The following is a 22,651-nucleotide window of genomic DNA, read 5'->3' on the forward strand; positions in this document are numbered from 1 at the left end:
AGCAAAGGAAACCTGCAGAAAAATGGAGAAGTGAGATCCCAGGAGCCAGCTATGGCCCAGCAGAGAGGGCAACCCTGCTCTTCAGAGGACCTTCCAGAGCCTGGGGAGAGGCTGCTTCAGGAGGAGCAAATTTTTTTTTTTTTTTTTAGGAGGAGCAAACTGATAGAAAACTTGATGTATTTGAGCATCTTAGCAGATTTAAACAACTGTCAAAGCCTCTGGGGTTGGTAAATACTTAGAAAACCATGCAAATAGGAAAAACAAATAATAACACAATGAGTAACCCCCATGAAAAAAGAACATGTACAGAAATAATAAGGTTGTAATCAAAGTAATCAAAGTTGTAAGTAATTAATCAAAGTTGTACAAGACTCAGCTTTTAACAGCATAGATACAATAATATAAAGAATACTGATCTAATCAAGGTTATGATTTTAATTATATCAGGATGATGGGATTTGCGGAAGGGGTATGTGTGTAATGGTAGGGTGGAGAGAGCTAAATCCTTATCATCCCCAAACATCTTACTTACTTGCATGATGCCAACATCATGCATCTTACTGAACAACATGGACATATACACCAGATAATTAGCTAAATAAAACAGGTAAAAGTGGTTACTTCTGAAACAGAAGAAATACAATAGAGGTACTGAGGACTGCTATTTTGGGGAGGAGTATAATAAACCCAATAGAACTGGGGTTCCTGGGCGGCTCAGTGGGTTAAGCATCTGCCTTCCGCTCAGGTCATGATCTCAGGGTCCTGGGATCGAGCCCCGCATCTGTCCAGGGAGCCTGTTTCTCCCTCTCCCTCTCTGTCTGCCTGCCACTCTTCCCTGATTGCGCTCTCTCCCAATCTCTCTCTCAAGTAAATAAATAAAATCTTTTTTAAGATTAAATTAAATTAAAATAAACCCAATAGAACTGACTCTTTGAACATGTGCCTTTCTAGTATAAAAAAATTAAAATAATCAGTCAATTAATTTCTTAAGTTCATCTTAAGAAAAAAAGAATAATATTTTTGGTCCTGAGGTAATATGAAAATGATAAAATATACCTCAGAAGAAAGAGACAATTTAGAGATAAGTAAGAGACAACAGCCTATTAAAAAACCCTTTTAAGAATAAAACACTGGCGGGGCGCCTGGGTGGCTCAGTGGGTTAAGCAGCTGCCTTCGGCTCAGGTCGTGATCCCAGCGTCCTGGGATCAAGTCCCACGTCGGGCTCCTTGCTCGGCGGGGAGCCTGCTTCTCCCTCTGCCTCTGCCTGCCATTCATTCTGTCTGCCTGTGCTCGCTCGCTCTCCCTCTCTCTCTCTGACAAATAAATAAAATCTTAAAAAAAAAAAAAAAAGAATAAAACACTGGCGGGGCGCCTGGGTGGCTCAGTGGGTTAAGCCTCTGCCTGCAGCTCAGGTCATGGTCTCGGGGTCCTGTGATCGAGCTCCACATCGGGCTCTCTGCTCAGCGGGGAGCCTGCTTCCCCCTCTCTCTCTGCCTGCCTCTCTGCCTACTTGTGATCTCTGTCTGTCAAATAAATAAATAAAATCTTTTTAAAAAAATGAAAGGGCAACCTACAGAATGGGAGAAAATATTTGTAAACCACATATCTGATATGGAATTAATATCCAAAATATATAAAGAACTCATACACCTCAATAGCAAAAGATATGATTAAAAATGAGTAAAGAACCTGAACAGACATTTTACCAAAGGAGATATTCAAATTGCCAACAGGTACATGAAAGGGTGCTCAATATCACTTATTATATCAGGGAAATGCAAATCAGAACCACAGGGAGACATTGCCTCCCACCTGTCAGAATGGGTGTTATTAAAAAGACAAGAAACAAGCGCTGGTGAGAATGTGGAGCAAAGGAACCCTTGTGCACCGTTGTTAGGAATGTAAACTGGTACAGCCACTACGGAAAACAGTACAAAAGTTCCTCAAAAAATTAAAAATAAAACTACCATATGATCCAGCAATGACTCTTCTGGGTATACACCCGAAGGAAATGAAATCACTCTCTCAAAGCGATTTCGACATTCCTATGCTCACTGCAACATTATTCACAATGGCCAAGACATGGAAACAACCTATGTGTCCATCAGCAGAAGAATGGATAAAGAAAGTGCAGTATATAAGCACAATGGAATACTACTCAGCCATAAAGAAAGGAAATCCTGGGACACCTGGGTGGCTCAGTTGGTTAAGCTGCTGCCTTCTGCTCAGGTCATGATCCCAGCGTTCTGGAATCGACTCCCACATCAGGCTCCTTGCTTGGCAGGGAGTCTGCTTCTCCCTCTGCCTGCTACTCTGTCTGCCTGTGCTCGTGCTCACTCACTCTCTCTCTCTCTGACAAATAAATAAATAAAATCTTTTTAAAAAAAGGAAAGGAAATCCTGCCACCTGGACAACATGGAAGGACACTGAAGGCATTACGCTAAGTGAAATATGTCAGACAGAGAGAGACAAATAGTGAATGATCTCACATATTTGTGGAATCTAAAAAACCCATCAAACTCATAGAAACAGATTACTGGTGACTGACAACAGGGGATGTGGCAGAGAAATGGGTGAAGGGGGTCAAAGGGTACAGACTTCCAGTTATATGATAAATAAGTTCTAGGGATGTAATATGCTGCTAGGTGACTCTAGTTAATAATACTGTATCATGTATTTGCAAGTTGCTAAGAGAGTAGATCTTAAAAGTTCTCAAAACAAAACAAAAAAATTATAATTACATGAGGTGATGGATGTGTTAACCGACTTTATTGTGCTAATCATTTTGCAACATATACACACCAGATCATGACACTGCATCCCCTAAACAATGCTATATGTCAATTATATCTCAATAAAGCTGGGAGGGAAAAGAATGAAACCGTGTACACAGTAGGCTTTCTCCCTACAATTTGCATCAAAAGTGTTGATCTGATTTTTGCTGTCCCTCCAGTTCTTGTACCGTACATCTGGCACATGGGCAAGAAGAGATTTGTGGAAACAGCAGGAACCAGAACTGCTTTCCAGAGAGGACAGTGCTAATAGAATAAGGGGTATCTGTTAGATGCTTGCACAAGGTCACAGAGAGTGCCCAAATCGCATCCTGTCCCAGGGCCTTTATCAGAATATCTGTATCCTAGAGGAGATGTGGGGAGGGCATTAGAAGCCATAAAGAGAGGCGCCTGGGAGGCTCAGTTGTTAAACTTCTGCCTTCGGCTCAGGTGATGATCCCAGGGTTCTGGGATGGAGCCCCGCAATCAGGCTCCCCACTCAGCGGGGAGCCTGCTTCTCCCTCTCCCACTCCCCCTGCTTGTGTTTCCTCTCTCACTGTGTCTCTGTCAAATAAATAAATAAAATCTTTTTAAAAAAAGAAGAAGAAGAAGATGCCATAAAGAAATTAATGACATTAATTTTCTCTTCTCTTCTATTCTCTTTTCTTTTCAAGGCAGAAACTTAAATGACCTGAAGTTTGGGAGTAAGATAGCAAAAGTGGTAGCAGAACCTCAGTTAGGTCCAGCAAAAAATATTTCAGAACTCCCATTGCTCCCTTGTTGTCTTCTCTGAATTTAAACAATGGAAAGAAAAGGATGGGGGTGGGGGGCACGTATGGAAAACATCACCCAAACCCGTATTTTAAATGTTCAAGATGATTTTCTTCTATACCACCCTCAAGATTTTTTTATTTTTTAAGATTCTTGAAGCTCCTCTACTTAGTAGAGCTCATGTGGAGTAAACTGTTTCATACTTCAAGCTTTCACAGCAAAAAAAAAAAAAAAGGTTTTCTAGGTTACCAAGGCCAGTTAAACAGGGACGGGTCCTTGAGGGGACGGGGTGCCGCCCCATAGGAACTGGCCAGGAACACACTTCCCAGAGACCCAATTTGGACCCTTCACAGAAGTTCCCCAAAGCTGTCCAGCCCTGGGCTTTTTGCCCAACCCTGGGTGAACATTTGGAGCCACTGCTGTGACAACTGAATGCTTCCAGTTCTCTGGGAAGTTTCTTACTATGAGGGCATGTCTGGTAGGAAAGCCTCATTTGGGTTGTCTGTTGATGGATTAATCCACTGAGCCCAATCTTGTATGAAGACTGCCCACTGCCACCGAGAGCTGGGTGCTCAAGGAATACCTGATCTCATCCTCAAACCCGACTGCAAAAAAGGCAAGTAACAAGGTAGAACTTCTGACCGCAGAAAGCAGAGCATGCATTCCAAAGACAAAGAGAAATAACTTCTGGATTAGCTATTGTTTGGGATAAGCCTACCCTGAGAAAAGAATTGATGAGAGCTTATTTCTTCTGAATGTGTCCATTGATTGAGCTCCAGCTCTGGAATCTGACTGCTGGGGTTCAATTCCTAGAGCCACACTTACCAGTGTGGGCACACTGCTTAATCCCTCTATGCATCAATTCCCTCACCTGTAACAAGGGAATCATCGTAGTACCTGCCCCCTGGGATTATGTGAGGATTAAATTAGATAATATACAGAGAAATCACTAGACACAGTAATTGGCACATAATAAGTGTTGAAGAAATGTTAACTGCTGTTGTCTTTACAACTCCCTCCCCCTGTTGCTTGGGCTGACTGTCTGGAGGCAGAGACAAAGAATGTTGAAGGTATGGCTGCCACATGTGCACTGAAGCCTGTGGCCTGATGAGGCCCACATATGGGGTTTAAGGTTGAATGGCATTAAAACACAGTGCACACAAAGCGATCCATTTAAAGGAGAATGACAGCCCAAAGGGGGCATCCTGTATGACTTCATATAGAATGGGCCATTTGGAGACTATTTAAATGGTGTTTACTTTAAATGAGCCATCCTCGATGAAATAGACAGTGAATGCCTTCATTTTCCTTTTTGATTCAATCCACTTGCCCTAGACTCCCTTGCTACACCAGCTGCAAAACAAAGAGAACACGCTGTACTTGAATTAACCCAGAGTTTTTCCTCTGCAAAGGCCAGAAGCCCATCACACCACTGGATGATTTCACGGCCAGGCCGGATTCATTAGCAAGACTAACAGGGAGGGGTGAGGTAGGAAGGGGCCTAGAGGAAGTGGCACTCCCTAACCCAACAGGCTTGAGCAGCCACCCATCTCGCCTCCCTTCTGGGCCTCTGAAAGTTCCTGAATACCCCTACACCACCTTCTCAAATTGGAACTTATTTAGGGTGGAAAATTCTTATACTCTGATTGCCTCACTAGAAAGATAGAGATACATCGTATCAAGGATTGTTCTTATAATCACAATAACAGCTGCTATAAGATCCAAATAGACATGTTCATGACCAAAACGGGCCTGAAATTTTCTTCAGAAAAAAACACAAGATCACTGTATTTTTTGTAGGGTAGGTTAAGGATTTGAAATAGGTTACTTTTCCAATCACAAGAGGCAGTTTAAAATTTAGCTCTGAAAAATTCTTCTAACCAGTGTTAAAACAATTGCCTTAATTATTTTCTTATGTATCACATTTAAAAAAAAAAACAAAACTGCCCTATGAATAGTTTTGAAGATACTATCTTCTAAGGGAGGAAGACTGAAGAGGAAAAAGGAAGAACATGATGGAATCAGTCCACAGCGGGGAGAGAGAACTTTTTCTGCCAAAAGAAGAAAAAACTTTCTGTGAAAAACTTTGCCAATTATTCGGGAGTATCATTCTTATAAAAAGAAAAAAAATATATATATATATATTTTAACTATTTACAAATAATAAAGTAAATACAAAATGTATGTAAAGTCACTGTCCTGTTTCTAGGGGAGTCTTGGAAATACTCACAAAACACATTGCAAAAATATAGCCACAGCACCCATAACCGTTCTGCTTCTACACGGGACAAAAGCAGATTATTTATCTTTGCAAAGTTAAACATCTCACATAATTTTCTGTATGTAAAGAGTTATTGTTTTCACTGAAAATTAAGACAGGCTCTTAAATTCTTCCTACTAAAAGCATTCACTTTATCTTTTAAACTCTTGCACTGTAGGTTAGACAAATAACATGAAGCATTTGGAAACATTGAATTGATACATGCTTTTACTTAACATATCAGATTTCTTTCCTCAATTTTTCTGTAGTCACAGCTTGTTTCCTACCTCACCACTGAATCCTTCTCTCGCCACTCTTCTTAATTTCAGAGTCTGCAGCCCAAACCATTCCATACAACAAGCTATTTCATGATTCTGGCATATCTTTGTATCACATATTCAAGATGCTTAATATGTACAGGAACATATGTATATAAGAAAATGTGTATTAATAAATAAATGTAGATAGTCGCACCATTCGCAATGTGCACGTTTTATACATCTTATGTATTTCTTATAATAACAGACACACAAAAAAGAGGTAAAGGTCCCAGTTTGGGTTGCTCTTCTTCCCTTGACTTCCTAGCCCAGTGCTCGGGTCTTTCAGCAAACCCCAGTCCTTTCTCTTTCACTACTTTGTAGTTGCTGAGTCTACACGTTCTGGTTTTATGAGTTAGCGCCACCCTCTTGAATACCCATGGCGTGACTGTCTTTCGTTAGTTCTTCTCTGCTGTTGCTCAAGGGCGGGAACTGGCACCAGAACAAAGGAGACAGTAAGAATGCTCTGGACTGGTATGTGCCGGGGCTGCCTAACGGAGGCCATGTGCCAGGTCATGCCACTGCTTCTCAAGCACCGATGCCACCCAGCAGGGCTTCAGCTTTCCTTCCCCGCAACATGGTGCTGCCAGCGGTACAGGAGACCCAGAAGAGAATGACCTTCAAGATCGTTCTTGTGAACCAGGTAAAAGAGCGCCACCTACCGAGCTGAGAGCACAAGCACCTCCATAAATTTGGAGGTTTTCCCTCGTGGCTAATGAATCCCTAAAGGACTATGCAGCTCTGAGATTGCTCTTCCAAATCTCACGCACCATTCTGACCTGCGACACAAATTACCTGGTTCCCCTTAACCTTAAGTACCAAGTGGGTCAGCAAACCAGACACCAAATCCTACTGCTCCAGATGGTCACAGGTACACTTTCGAACTTCGCTCACGGGAGAAAATCCATGAATGCCAAGCCCAAGACAAAAATCCATAGCAAAAAGAAGTGGAACACGCCAGCCGGAATCATCATTATCCAAAAGAAATCATGATGACCTTCCTGGATGGCAAATATGGTTAAGTGCAACAGGAAGAGGGCAAGAACTAGTCAAAAGCAAATCACAAACTGACAAAGATTTGGAAAGTGCCAGGGCCTGATTTGAGACTTTATGAAGGAGGTTAACAGAGCAGAACGCTGTCTCAATCACCAGTAGCTTTCCAAAGAGAAAAGATGAATGCATTCACTCCATACTCCTACCCCATGAAATATAATGTTTGTGCCCAGAATAAAGTTTCCTCAGTTCTAGAAACAAGAAGCTTTCTCTACTTTGCATTCTCTCTTTGTGGTGAAAACTCTTAATCATAACCATTCCTAAATGTCTTTTACTTTACCATTTCCTTCTATGTAATTCCTGCTCGCATACTGTGGGAGCAGTCTAAATAGTATTGCTCATTTTGAACCATTAAGAGGGAAGAAAGTTGGCTTTCAATTGCACACAGGAGGGTCTGGACCTTGAAATCTTGGCTTTTTCCTGGAATTTCCCACACAGAGTCGAGAGAGAGAATGTCAGAGAGTTAGTCTTGGGCAGGCCAGAGTAGCATTTTGCCCAGGATGAAGTAATGTCTACAGTCTCTTACTTTTGCACAAAAATGAAATCAGATACTTTGTGAGGGCACATATAGTTTTTACCACCTTTCACTTGTTCATATGCTTCTTTTCTTACATTTGTAAGGAGCTTAAGTTAGTTTTGTTTATTTACTTGAGGCTTTCCATGAAAAACAAGTGGAATGTTTTATTTTTCTAGGAAGTAGGAGTATACTAAATTAGACCCTGAAAAAAATAAAATAAAACTAAACAAAAGAATTGCCAAACAGGGAAAAACAGGAATGTAGTATGCCAGTTTTTTCTCTTAAAATCTATTTATTGAGCATAGAGAAAAGGCATAAACTCTAAGCAGAAGCCTAACTACAGAAATGACCCCGAAATCATTTTTGTTACTATTCAGTAGTGCTTCTAAATGTTCCTTCCATGAACATATTACTTCTACCCGATCATACAGAACACATTTATTCAACCAAGTATCAAGCACCTATTACATACAGAGCACTTTTTTGGGCATGGGGTCTCTGTGCTTAATTAATAGTTGAGCTACACTTCGGCAGGGAATAGAGGCCGATGACAACACACAGGCTAACATTTCTGCCTGCCCGAATTCAATTATGCTAAGGAAGTTAAATAATAAAGGAGCCAAACAAGTCAATCTAAATCTATAGCTTTGACGTAGCCTTCTTGAAAAAAAGGTGGGTGACTTCTGAGCTAATAAAATTCTTATGATGGTCATCAAGCTACAATCTAAACCATCAGCCTTCTTTTTATAAACAGCTAGGAGGAAGGATTTCCCCATGTAGCAAGGACTTGGAGGTCCGTCTTCTGATTTTTGTCCCCTGCCCAAGGGCTGCTGTCATTTCTGTTGCTGGTATCTTCTCCATCACATTATGCTGCTCCCAGGTGCTTTGCTTCTTCCGAGAAATCAGCTGGGGCCTGGCAAATGTGCTAATCACGTTGATGTGTCATTGTGATGGAAACTGTGACTTGTGGGTTGGGTTTTCCGCTAGTGTTTTCAAGGAGAGCTCATCCTTTTAAAGGGCATTGTGCACAACAGAGTGGAGGTCCTAGGAGACCAATCTACAATCTAGAAAACATAACTTGGAAAGGAAGTAGTATCATCTTGTAGCCACATACCCTTTTTCTCTAAGGAGTGCAGAGACATTTGGAGACATTATTCCATCCTCAGGACAGCCATTTTGGGTCTGGCAAAGAGCTCTGTTAGTACTCTTTCCTGGTTGTCCTTTGAAAAACCCCAGCTGTGGACTGCAGGGGAACTGCAGTATTAGGCATAGAGTTTTTTCCTCATCTAGCTCAATCCTCCCTCCATTTAAATTGGTAAAGTCTGCTCCGTACCGCATAAGTGTCTGTAGTATGAATGGAAGCCCATGTTATCGCATAAGTGTAAATGGTATGAATGTAAGCAAATCACAATTTAGCATCTGCTTTGTTACAACTCTGCCCTGAATTGCTAATTCTGAAAAAGAGATCCACAGACATATTCCTGCAAGTATGAACATTTTCCATGGAAATTTTAACGTCAATTCTTGTATTGATTTTTTATAATCTTCAAAGAGACAGACAATGACAGATATCAAAGAGGTCAGAAGGCTTTTTTTTTTCTGTAAAGGGCTAGTTAATAAATATTTTAGACTTTGCAGGCCATACAGTCTTTATTGCTGCAGTTCAGCTCTGCCACTGCAGCATGAAAACAGCCATAGGCAATGGCCATGTTCCAATAAAACTTTATTTACAAAAACAGGCAGTGGGCCAGATTTCGCAAGCAGGTTGGATCATGCAGATATAACTAGGTACTACCAAACAATTTCAGAGTTCACATCTGCATTAGTGCAAATGACTGCACAGGGACATGCAGTGCTGCTTTAACTTTGAGAGATAATGAGAAAAGAACATAAGGATGTCGTTTTGGTGAGTAAAGGCTAGATGACATCACAGTATGCTGTGTAAACAAAAGCTTGACAACACATGAAAGAAAAGTGGTGGAGAAAAATATCATAATGTGGCTCAGGGTAGAAGAGGCACAATAATCTCAAAAGAACCTTCATGAAGCTGCCAGCGCTACATTCATATCGTGAGGGACAATTTTATCGCAGCAAAATATTCATCTCTACATTAAAACTGAGTTGCTTATTTGAATTTTATTGATTTAATAGTTTGGTCTATGTTTAATTTATATTTAATTTTGGCTTTAGAGATGTATAAGAGTTATTATATAATATTATAATGTGTAATATTACACATATAATATACAAGAGTTTATGCCTGGTCTTATATCTATACTTTCTAAAATATCATTCTAATACAAATAATTTAAGTGAACTCCAGTGAATCTGGAGATATCCACCCCCCCCCCAAAAGATAAATAATGCTCAACTTTGAGAAACACTGCTAAACCTTTACTTCATAACTGCAGGGCCAAATCATGAATGAGGAAGTATGTAGCCTTGGTGAGGTGGGGTTAGGGAGAGCCACACAGCATCCTGGGAGATGCAGTCATCACAAGTAAACCACAATAACAGCAATGGAGTCTGGTGGCGGAGTCTGGGTATCAGTGCCTGTTTGAGACTGTAGTGTTTGATGTACTCAATGAAGTCAGCATGTCATGAAACCTAGTAGGGAGGGTAGAAAAAGATCCTATGGGAGTCCAGCAGAACTTCATTAGACAACTGGTAAGGAGACACCAGAGCCTGGATGAAGGAGCCATGCACTTCAGTAGCCTCTCATGTGATGAACAGAGAGAAGGCTTTAGGCCGCACACAAGTGGGCAGTGAACGGAATGAAGGGAAATCCATAGACTTTCTCCTGTCTGTTGGTACATACCAAAGAGGCAAGGCATGAGCACTTTAAGAAAAAATGCTTAAAGGTCAAAGAAAACATTGTTCTAAGAGCTCAGAGGAAGAACAAGCCTCAGAAATTAATTTACTACAGAAATGAAAATGAGCTTAGGAAATTGGCATTCCCATTATCATACAAGAAGACATGACTTCTATGAAAAAATAGTAAAAAGCCATGAGAAGACATCAGGCTGAGACAGTGTAACAGAGTAAGATCAAAAGACAACAAAGCAACATGATAAAAAGGATGAGGAAGAATTACAAGAAACCGTTACAGTAACAACTTAAATCTGTACCGTAATTACTAAAGAACAGAATGTCTAGAAAATCAGTGGTAGAGAGTATAAGTAAAAAATGAAAAGACCAACTATACAGACTGGGAGAACATATTTGCAATACACACATCCAACAGAGGGTTTGTATCGAGAGCATATAAAGTACAATATATATACAGTATATACAATCTAATAACAGAACAACTTAAAAATCCACTTTAAGTAAATGAGTAAGTGACCTGAAGAGATGCTTTTAAAGGAAGATCTACGAATGTACAAAAAGTACAAAAAAAGTTGCTCAGGATCATTAGCCATCAGAGAAATGCAATCAAAACATAAGGAGATAGCATTTTACACCCAGTTGAAGGGCTAAAATTAAAAGGACTGACAACACCAAGTGTTTGCAAGGACACACAGCAGCTAAACTCTCATACATTGCTATTGGAATAAAAAATGATTCGATCACTTTGAAACTAGTTTGGCAGATACTTACAAAGTTAAAATATACATATATGATCCAGCAATTGCACTGTTGGGTATTTACCCAAGAGAAATGAAAATCGATATCCACAAAAAGACTTATACATGAATATCCACAGCATATATTCTGCGATGGCCAAAAATAATGCAAATTTCCCTCAACAGGTGAGCAGATTAAAAAACAAACAACAACAACAACAACAAATTTGCAGTTTATTCATCTAATGGGCAACTATTCATCAATTTCTTTTTTTTTTTTTTTTAAAGATTTTATTTATTCGACAGACAGAGATCACAAGTAGACAGAGAGGCAGGCAGAGAGAGAGAGGGAAGCAGGCTCCCTGATGAGCAGAGAGCCCGATGCGGGACTCGATCCCAGGACCCTGAGATCATGACCCGAGCCGAAGGCAGCGGCTTAACCCACTGAGCCACCCAGGCGCCCTATTCATCAATTTCTTAAAAAAAAAAATTTTTAAGTAAACTCTACCCCAACATGGGGCTCAAACTTACAACACTGAAATCAGGGTCATATGCTGAGCCAGCTATATGCCCCCATCAATTTCTTTTAAAAGAGAATAAACTATTGCTACCTATAACAATATGGATAAATGTCACAAACAAGTAGAGCCAAAGAAGGCTGACACAAAAAAGTATAACTCCATTTATATGAACGGAATAACTCCATTTATATGAATCCATAGAAGAGGTAAAAGTAATCTACAGATACGGAACTCAGATCAGTGGTTGACTAGACAGATGGCGGAAGGCACGGGCAGTTTCCAGGGTACCAAACATAGTCTACATCTTCATAGGAGTGCTGATTAATTACATAGGTGTATATATTTGCCAAACCTCATGAACAAAACTTAAACTGTGTGTACATTATTATATTTAAGTCATACTTTAATAAATTTGATTTTTTAAAAATGGTACCCCACAACTAGCTACATTCTAGGAAGTTTTGAATTACATAAATTAAAAAATTTAATCTGTGAGTCTCTAGGCAGGAAAATCAGACTACTTTTAAAGAATTTTTAAAAAATGATATCAGATTTCTCCTCATAAATACTAAGGGATAATAATGAAAAGGTTTAGAGTCAATTTAGGAGGGGAAAAAAGTCCTAAGAATACCTAGCCAAGAATTGCTCATAACTGAATACAATAAAAAGCCAACCTAAGTATGGGAGGGCTCAGAAATATCCACGCTTCTAGAAAAAAAATACTGAGGTTCCTTGGTGCCTCAGTTGATTGAGCATCTGACTCTTGATTTTGGATCAGGTCATGATCTCAGAGTTGTGAGATCAAACCCCATGTTGGGTTCCATGCTGGGCATGGAGGCTGCTTGGGATTCTTTCTGCCCCCTTTCCTTCTGCCCCTTCCCCCCCTAAAAAAATATATATATGATAAATATATGTTTGTGTGTACACATGTCATTTCCCAAGTGAGAGATGATTCAAAATTAAGAGCTCAAAAATAAAGTCTAAATACTTATTACAAATATGGTTTGAAACTGAACGAAAATATAAAACAAATTATAATTCCTAGAAGAGAAGACAGGAGACAAGAAAAAGTATAAAGATAATATCTGTGAGTATTAATTAAAACTGGGGAATGTGAGTGAGGGAAGATGAGAGAAGTAAATGCCCATTAAATTTATTATTTAATTTAGAGCGAAGTCAAGAGCTAATGGTTAACTAAACTGTGAAATAGCCATTTATGGAATACTCTGTAGTCATAAAAATAATGAGGAAGCTTTTCGTCATGTTCAGTTATGAAATCTGCTATAAGATAAATTTATTCTAAAGAAGGAAGCAAAATACAAAACAATGTGCATAGCATGTGATGATTTGTGCAACAAAAAGGAAAGACTATACTATATACATAAGAAGTTGGTCACCTTGATTGCCTTGGGGGGCAGTTCCTGGGTAGCTGGAAATAAGGAGTGAAAAGAAGACTTTATTGCAATTTTCTTGGCCTTTGCTCATGTGTAAAGAAGCCACGTATTGGGGCACCTGGATGGCTCAGTGGGTTAAGTCTCTGCCTTCAGCTTGGGTCATGATCTCAGGGTCCTGGGATCCACCTCCACAGTGGGCTCTCTGTTTGGCGGGGAGCCTGCTTCCTCCTCTCTCTCTGCCTGTCTCTCTGCCTACTTGTGATCTCTGTCTCTGTGTCAAATAAATAAATAAAAATCTTTATTTAAAAAAAAAGGAGCCATGTATTTGTGACTTATTTAAAAAATTTTTTTTTTAAATATATTACTTGTCTTGTTTTGTTTTGACTTTTGAGAATCAAGTTAACACTCACTGAAGACTCTAGTACATGCATAAATCTAGTTTCTGACAAAAGAGATATCACAAATCAAAACAGTATACTTATGAAGAGAACTGGGTAATGTACAGAATTGCTGAATTACTAGATTATACACCTGAAACTAACATAACAGTATATGTTAACCATACTGGAATTAAAATAAAAAACTTAATTTTAAAAAAGGAGAGGGGCACCTGGGTGGCTCAGTGGATTAAAGCCTCTGCCTTTGGCTCAGGTCATGATCCCAGGGTCTTGGGATGGAGCCCCACATCGGGCTCTCTGCTCGGCGGGTAGCCTGCTACCCTTCCTCTCTCTCTGCCTGCCTCTGGGCCTATTTGTGATCTCTATCTGTCAAATAAATAAATAAAATCTTTAAAAAAAAAAAAAAGGAGATATTACAAGTTAGCAAAGATCTAATAAATGATCTTGGAACAACTGGTTTCCTATGGGGGGGGCGGAGTTTAGTTCTCATTTTGCAACACTGACCAGAATAAACAACCAACAAATTAAAGAGTTAAATTACAAAAATTAAACTAAAACTTAAATAAAAATATCAGAACAAAATGGTGAATCTCAGAGCAGCAAAACTTTCTAAAAGAAACTTGAGAGATTTGACTACATAAAAATTAAAATCTCCTATAAATCAAAAACATTATATGAAATTAAAAGGTATACTATAAACTGGGAACAATACTTCCCACAAACATCATTAAGAGATTAATATCTTTATTTTATTTTATTGTTTTATATATGAGACAAGCTTATAGATTTACTTAATGTAAGTCTGTGACCAGGGGAGTCCCTGGAAGGAAACAAACCCCAAAGAAACCATTCGCCAGTGCACTTTTCTACTGCCTTTATGAACAGTGGAGAGTCAACTCAGAAGCAGCCAGAGGGAAGAGATGTGGGGAGAAGGTATGTGGGGAAGGGCTCAGAGCTTCTGCACTTTCTCCCAGCATCTTCATGTTTAGCAACCTAGAAGCTCCAAGATCTTTATTTTTTTAAAGAGCCAATCAAATTAAAAGATGAAACAAACTTTTGAAAGCCTCCCTAAGGTCTCAGAATAAAAATGGGCAAAGGAAGTGAAGAGATAATGACAATGGTTAAGAATCCTTGGAGGACAAGTGGGACCTACTGATAATCGAAATAATCCAATTAAAGAGAAACCTTCTCTTGCCCGACAGACATGGGACGCTCTCAGTAACTGGGACCCTCATAGGAGTGTAAATTGGTATCTTTCTGGAAAATAACTTGAGAAATGTACCAACACCCTTAAACATGTTCAAAACTCTTTGACTCATTAATTCTCATTTTAAACAAACTATCTTCTCAGGAATTTAATGCAATAAAATAGAGGGAAAAAGCCCTGAAAACAATAAAAATGTCTAATAATATGGAAACATTACATAAAAGCTGATATGCTCATACAACAAAATTATTACGCAGAAAATAAAATCATATTTTTGAAAAATACGTAGTGATGTGGAAAACATTCAAGATATACTAGAATGAAATAAATGGAATATAAAACTGTTCTATGCCAGGATGAACATTTTGAAATGGTAACATGTAGTTGGTAGCATGTAGTATACATACAGATTTTAAATACTGGCAGGAAAGGAAGCAAAATGTTAACAACCATTTTCTCAAAAATAATTTTTTTATTATTTTTGCTTTTCTATAAATGTTAAAGTTTCTACAATAAGTATGTGGGAGAAGACACAATATTTTAAACAAAGAAATAACACAATAAGAATTTACCTGGCACTAACACGCTCCAGATTTCAACTGAAAAAGTTAATTATTGCCATAAGCAAGACAAAACCTCGATGCATTAGCACTTGCCTTCCATCTTTCTTACACACCTTTACTTAAGAGCCAAATGGGCCAGTGGTGTGCAGAAGAGATGCCTTAGCAGGACAACTCCAGCGGGCCAGCCAACAGTAGCTCTATCACCCCACAAACTGAATAACCTTACTGAACTACAGACAAGTGAACTGTAATGAACGGCGTTTCCGTGACACACTTGCCTGTCCCAAAGTCTTCAACCAGGACCACCCACTTAAGGCCCACAAACCACCAGGTAAAAGCAACCCCTAAAATAATTTAGGCATTGATAACTCGGGCATGAAGAGCCCCCCATCCCCTGTCCAGTTTCCCAAGTGCCCCTCCCCATCCCCTGCTATTTTCTCTGGCAAAATGTTTCTAGTATGTTCATTTCAACCCAACTCATAAAGGAGCTCTTTTAAAGTTGAGAAAAACATTGCATATTAGATCCCTGGGTCCAGCATGTGCACACTACAGAAAGAAGCACAGAACACATGTACAGTACCTTCCTGAAGCTGTGTTGGCTTGGCAGAATTTTCCCCACTCATTAAAACAACAAAAGATGCAGCTGCTCGAACCGTAGCCTGCCATGTTGACATGGCAACGGGTGGCTCCTGGCATGGAAAAAGGGCCCTGTTGTTTATGGGAGATCCCATAGTATAAACACATGGCCTGCAGAAGAAAGACAAAGAAAGAAAACAGGGGAATCTTTAAATGAGTTGTCACTTTTCTCACCACCATGGTAGTGAAGGTTAAGTTGAGCTTTCAAAGAGAAAACATTTAAAGCTTTGTAGCTGACTGGTTTCAACGCATTTTGAACTGAAACTGCCAAGGGCTTGCTATGTGAACAGCCGGGTAGTAATTTCTCCCAAATGAATTACTTAAATATGTAAAGAGAGGGTTTTTTTTTAAAGGGAAAAATATTTTTTTGGATAAAGTTTTAAATGCTAGTCTGCCAATTTAAAATTTATACAAACCTTGTCCTTCCCCTTAGGCCCTTACACCTTCAAAAGAAAAAAAGTTTTAGAGACATTCTTACAAACCTTTTGGAAAACATTCTGGAAAAGAAAATATGTTTGGAGATCACCGAGATATTAATGTTTGGAAAAACAAGCTGGTGGTCTCAAATCCAGTTGCTGGCGGGCAGATATCCCCAATCTTGGAAACCACCATCTCACATGGAACCCTTGTGGGAATCCTTGTGTGGAGGCCAAGAACTGGGGTTGGCATATAAACAGGACTGTAGGTCACAACAACGGGGCTTGTGATGGGAAGGCCAAGTGTAGAGTCATTACAAAGCGAGTATAGGAAACCAAATGGTATGACATTAAGTCTCATTCTGCTATAATTAAAAATTACAAACCCACCCATAGCAAGAATGATCCTTTCTGTGATTAAGTCAGAGGGCAGCAATGGAAAAGAGCTGAGATTGAAAGAGTCCATTCTTTTGATGCCACAGAGTTGAAGGCACAAGAGTGACCCCCAGGAAAATGTCTTAAGAAAATGTCTCCACCTTTTGCTTTTCAGGAACTATGATAAATATGATATAGTTTTAATCTGCCTGACTTACAGAGAAAATCAACAGAGTAGAGCACTAACTCTCTTGGGTAAACTGATTTTCCTTTTTCATTAGCATCATTATGACTCAACACTTACTGTGTTCCTACAAAGTGCCCAAATATCCAGAATGCTGGTCCAACTTCATCAGTCAGGGCCCAGTAAGGAAAAGACACACCAGTCTGGATCTTAACAAGTAGAGGTGATTTAACATAGGGGACAGGTGATCTAAGTGATAGAAGAGGTGAGAAGCCAAACAGGGAAAAATGAGGCAACCCAGGGATTAGCCACAGTGGTAAGTAGCTGCTGTGAGTCCTCTGGTTGAAGGAGCTGGCATTACTGGGAGCTAAGGGGCTGCAGCAGCAGGGGTCATCTGACAGAAGCCAGAGTCACAGTAGGGACTGTCCAATGGGTGCTGGGATCAGAGAAGACTCAGTCACTGCTGGAGATGCGAAAGGAAACAGGGAGGGAGGAAGAAATACCTTGTTTCTCCACCAACTCTTGCTCTCAAATTTTCTCCCACTGCCCTACAAGGGCCAAACTTAGTAGGAAGCAGAAGACAAGGGATCCTGGGAAATGAGGTTCCTTGTCATCCAGAGATCACAACAAGAGCAGAAATTGGACCTCAGAGCAAACAGGCTGTTGCAGTCTACCTATCCTAGTAGTGTACACGCTATAATAACTTGCAGGTCTAACACAGGGCAAGGAAAGATTCAGGAGACTGTAGTCCTGGCCAACTTATTAAATGACTTGACCTTTCTGAGTCACATGTCAAATGGCGGTGGGGGGCAGACAGCAGACCCCTATTCTGGGCCATAAACCTATCCCTCTGATCCCAAGATGATAAATCTAAGAACAAAAGCAAATTTTTATAGAAGGCTCAGAATCTCCCACCAATGAGTTCTCAATGCCCACCTTGGTCCCCTGGGGCCTTGGTCAATTGACTTAATCTTGGTTAACTGCACAGCCTCAGGCTGTTGAAGAACCTAATGAGGAAGCCTACTAGGGTTGATTCCTCCCAGGTGGGGCTGGTAGTGGTGGGTGCACCTGATGGGAAGGGTGCCGTAGCAGCTCAAGTAATTAAGATATGCCTACTTCTAAAAATCCTACCTATTAAGTGTTTTGCTTTCTCCCCAGAAGCCCACCTTAGAGAAGGTCTCACCCAGTGGAAACAGGGTGTATTCCCACTGGCCAAATGGCGGGTGTAACTCCTGCTTCCTCTGACAATGGCAGATGCTGAGACTCAAGGCTTTCTTTCTCGCTGAAGCAGAATGGATCCCACAACTTTCGTCAGTTCAAGAGCCTTCTTCCAATCTAAGTAGCCACTTCTGATCTAAGTAGACTTGTGGAGTTAAACTATTTGTGATACGTACAAGGAAGCTGCAGACCCTTGCCTCGATAGAGATTTCCTAAGACTTTCAGGCAAAAAAGGGGGACCTGACCTCCTATCATGGTCTTAAGTCCTAGTGACGTGGAGAACAAAGACAGAAGGAAATATAGATAAAATTAAGTGTCCTTATAACCTGCAGCCCATTGACAAATACTTGAAACAGGCAGAGAATGACATTCTTCCAGAAACTCCCAATCGTCTTAATGTTAATGCTTTGCTAGAGGGAAAAACAACCTTAGCTTGACACCAGCTAGGCCTCCAGGATCCTGTGAGTCTTCTCTAGCATATGAAAGTCCTTCTGGAAACTTCCCTTTGTCTTTAATTACCCCAACTCCAAGTATATAATCAGCCGGTCCTCACTACTCAAGTCCAGCCCTTTCTGCCCAGGGTTTTGTCTCTGTGTTTTATTTATTTTTTTAAATCAATTTATTTATTGCGGGGGGGGGGGGGGGGGGGGGGGGGGGGTTGGTGATGGAGAGGGAGAGAAACTCAAGCAGACTCCACACTGAGCCCTGACACAGGGCTTGATCCCACAACCCCGAAATCAGACCTGGGCCGAAACCAAGAGTTGGACACTTAACCAACTGTGCCACCCAGATGGCCCCTGTACCTGTACTTTAATGAAACCAACTTTTTGCACGAAAGAGGTCAGAATTCTTCCTTGGCAGCTGGCCCTGAACCCCAACATTTCCAGATTAGGTCAAGTCTGAAAGCAACTGTGCTCTCTTGCTGTTGTGCTCAGCACCTGGTTTCTGCAGGGAGACTCTGATGTTATAGATACCCCCTTCCCTGCACAGGGAATGAATCCTCCCTGAAAGACTGGCTTGCCAAGAGGTTTGCTCTCCTTCTCCCTCTGAAGTGCATTTGGTCTGTGCCCTTAGGTATGTTGTCCCCAAGGCTTCCCCATCCGCCTCCACATCTGTTCCCTGAAGAAACAATCAGACTTAAGATGAGGTCACATCTGAGAAAGACTGCAGAGGAAGAATCAGATGGACCTGGTTAGTTGCTGAAGAAGAGGGAGAAGGAAAGCCTCTCTCAAGCAGCTGGCTTCTAAGTGGGCCTCCAATGCCCCCTGCCTCCTGGTATTCATTTCCTTACGAAGTACCCTCCCACACTGTACTAGGGTTGGTCTATATGACCAATAAGATGTGGCAGAAGAGATGTTATTCCTGAGAACTGAGAATTTTTAAATCTGGTTTTTAGGGGTTCTTCTATCACTTGCTCTGGGAGGAATCCAGCTGCCATGTCAAGACAGTACTCAAACAGGCTATGGAGGGGCCCATGCAGCAGAAAGAGAGACCTGGCCCACAGGCAGTGAGGACCTGAGGCTGTCAACAACCATGCAAATGGATCTGGAAAAGAATTTTCCATCTGTAGTCAAGCCCTGAGAGGCCTGTGGCCTTGACAGATAGCTGACTGCAACCTTATAAGAGATCCTGAGCCAGAACCACCCAGTTAAACTGTCCCTGGATTCTTAACCCTCAGAAACTGCGTGAGATAATAAATGTTTATTCTTTTAAGCTATTAAGTTTGGGGTGATTTGTATGCAGCAGTAGATAACAGAATTTTCTCAGGTTTCTGGCTCAGGCGTAAGAGGGCTTGCAAAGCAATTAAACAGGAGCGTCAAGATGACAAGCAAGATCACAGGAAAGGACAAGGGAGAAGGAGAGTCCCTATTTAATTTGCACATACAGGGCTTTCTTTGCACACACTATGGCAGAGGACACTTGTATGGACACAGAGATCATGATTTTTCTAAAGCACAAACAGTAGAGCATTCAGTAATGGGACTGTGTCTGAAATTGGACCGATCACACAACATTGAGGAAAGAGAGGTTTATGAACTAAGTATTGATGTTGCCGGCAGATTTGAGTCTGGGTGCCACCCATAAATCCGGGAGTGTGTGTGGAAGGAAATCCTCCCATTGGCTGGATATTTGAAAAACATGTTATCACCATCCTTTCCTCTCTCATTCTCAATTTTTCCCCTCTAAGTGGTCTAGCTCTAGATATTTCATTCTAGAGTTCTGTCCTGACCCCGCCCCCTGGCATCCTCTCAAAGGCTCTTTCTACCAGACTGTCCCTGGGCACCTGAATTCTCCCATCGTGGGGATTAGTTACCTGGCCAGGCTCCCAAGAAGCTGTTGCCTACCACCCCGCTACTGTCCTCACAAGTCTCTTCTGCTACCTCCTCTTTACACTACTGAGGCAACCTTGCTGCTAAAATCTGTGTTTTCTTTCTTGCTTTCCGCAGGGGCACTTTTAGGCAACAGGCTGGAGCAATGGAATGTAGAGCAAGGCAAAAGGGCTCACAGTGACCATCTGACCCATCAGGCCACCCACCTCAAAATACACATAAGCCCTAACAAACCAATGGGCTACTTTACAATGAGGCACAGGTACCCCAAAATGGAAAATTCCATACATCCCCATACCTGCTCACCTTCCCCCTTTAAGTACAACCCCCCCCCCCACCTCCACCACTACCACCACCTCCTGGCAGACAGGCTCTCCTTTATGGTCTTGCCTGCCTCACCCCTGCAGTATATTCAATAAACTTCTTGCTCCTTTGTTGTGCTTCCAGAGAATTCTGCACCGCCTGTGCTGCCAGCCCCCATCTGACAGGGGTGCCCCACATTTGGGGGTCCCCATCCAAATGGGAGAGACACCACACTTCCCTCTGGTCTCCAGACCTGTAACTCTGAAAGTGTAAAAGCCCCATCTATAAATACAGCCACATCTCATACAAAACACAATCGCTTTCTTATTGGATTGTTTTCACAAATGGGGAAACCATCACCTAGGCAAAATTTCTTGAAAACACAGATTATCTTTGTGCTCCCAGCCTATTCCATTCTTGGACTTTTCTTCTTTCTCAGATGCAGCCTCCCCCCTTCCTTCCCAATGATCCCACACCAAGCACCAATGACTTCATAAGCAATAGCCTTTGGAGCTTTTACAACCTGATATCCTTATGCATGTCACAAATCCTAGCACAAACAACTAAAACAATGTAAAGTTAAGTGACTATATATATATTGATTTTTATTTATTTTATTTGTGTGTGTGTGAGAGAGAGAGAGAGAAAGAGAGCAGAAGCAGGGGGAGCAGAGGCAGAGGGAGAAGCAGGCTCCTTCCTGAGCAAGGGGCCCAATATGGAACTCTATCCCAGGACACAGGGATCATGACCCAAGTCATAGGCAGAGGCTCAACTGGACTGAGCTACCCAGGCATCTCAAGTGAGTATATTTTTAAAAGAGATGAAAACTTAACCACTGGATAAAACTCTAGTGATGGAATTTGGGGCATGTGACAAAAATTGGGGCACGGGGGGGGAGTCATGAAAATCATACTGCCCACATGGTGATTCAAGAATCAAGATGGCTCCCACCACACTCACCTATAAATGACAACTACGGAGAGTTGATTTCCTGTCCCCATACCCTGTGCCCCAAGAGGGGAGGAAAATCTATGCACATTTATAAATATGCTCTGCAGCTATCTGGATGTGTAATCACTGAAGTAAATGCAGCTGTGTTTATTCAACACGCACAGCCTTGCACCTCGGCCATGTTGCTAAAACGCTCACGGGACAGATGTGAAGGCGCCAGCCTCCAATGCGCAGAACTTTATTTCCAGACTCAATAATTCCTTCCAGCAGGAAAACTCTCTCACACCAGGGCTCATCCCACATGCCCTGGGATAGCCACCCAGGGAAAGGCTCCCTGGGGAGTCCAGTTAAACTGCACAGGAGTTGTGGGGGTGGGGAGAAGGACACTGAAAATCAGAAAGAAGATCGAAAGACAGCATGAGAGCAGACCTATCATGATTTGCTGCCATTACGGAACTTTAAACTGAGGAAGAACTTGCCAGAATGGCTACTCCCTCAGCTTCATACCTGTTTGTGCGTTCGTGCCGTGGTTAAACGAGGATGAGACACACTAACTATGCTGCTATGGCTGAATGTGTCCCCCTCAAATTCCTATGATGGAATCTTAATGCCCATCTGACTGGTGGGATTAGGAGGTAGACCCTTTGGGAGGTTCTTAGGTCACATGAGGACAAGGATCTTATAGAGGAGATTGACGCCCTTATAAAAGCAGCCCAACAGAGCTCTTTAGCCCTTCCTCCACGTAAGGACGCAGCCAAAAGTCTGCAGTCTGCAACCCGGAAGAGGGCTTTCATGAGAGCCTGACCACACTGGCACCCTGATCTTAGACTTCCAGCCTCCAGAACACTAAGAGATAAATCTGTGGTACTTTGTCATCGTAGTCCAAATGGACTAAAACAT

General features: G+C 41.3%; 1 protein-coding gene across 9 annotated transcripts in view; it reads right to left on the bottom strand.

Annotated features, from left to right (window-relative positions):
• The window catches only part of AOPEP (aminopeptidase O (putative)), a 335,338-nt gene that overhangs the window by 267,975 nt on the left and 44,712 nt on the right, over positions 1–22,651 (bottom strand). For 8 of the 9 annotated variants that reach the window (XR_004380638.1, XR_004380639.1, XM_032840547.1 and 5 more), the window contains exon 3: positions 15,919–16,085. Coding sequence is in view for 7 of the 9 variants with exons in the window: in XM_032840547.1 (XP_032696438.1) it covers positions 15,919–16,085 (167 nt within the window). In the remaining 2 variants the exon portion in view is untranslated. Of the gene's footprint in view, positions 1–13,173; positions 13,301–15,918; positions 16,086–22,651 lie in introns of those variants that run through there. The other variant, XM_032840552.1, reaches the window with a different exon arrangement.

Source organism: Lontra canadensis, unplaced genomic scaffold (genome assembly GCF_010015895.1).
Source record: "Lontra canadensis isolate GAN:19392208 unplaced genomic scaffold, GSC_riverotter_1.0 scaffold113, whole genome shotgun sequence".
In the NCBI taxonomy this organism is placed as follows: domain Eukaryota; kingdom Metazoa; phylum Chordata; class Mammalia; order Carnivora; family Mustelidae; genus Lontra; species Lontra canadensis.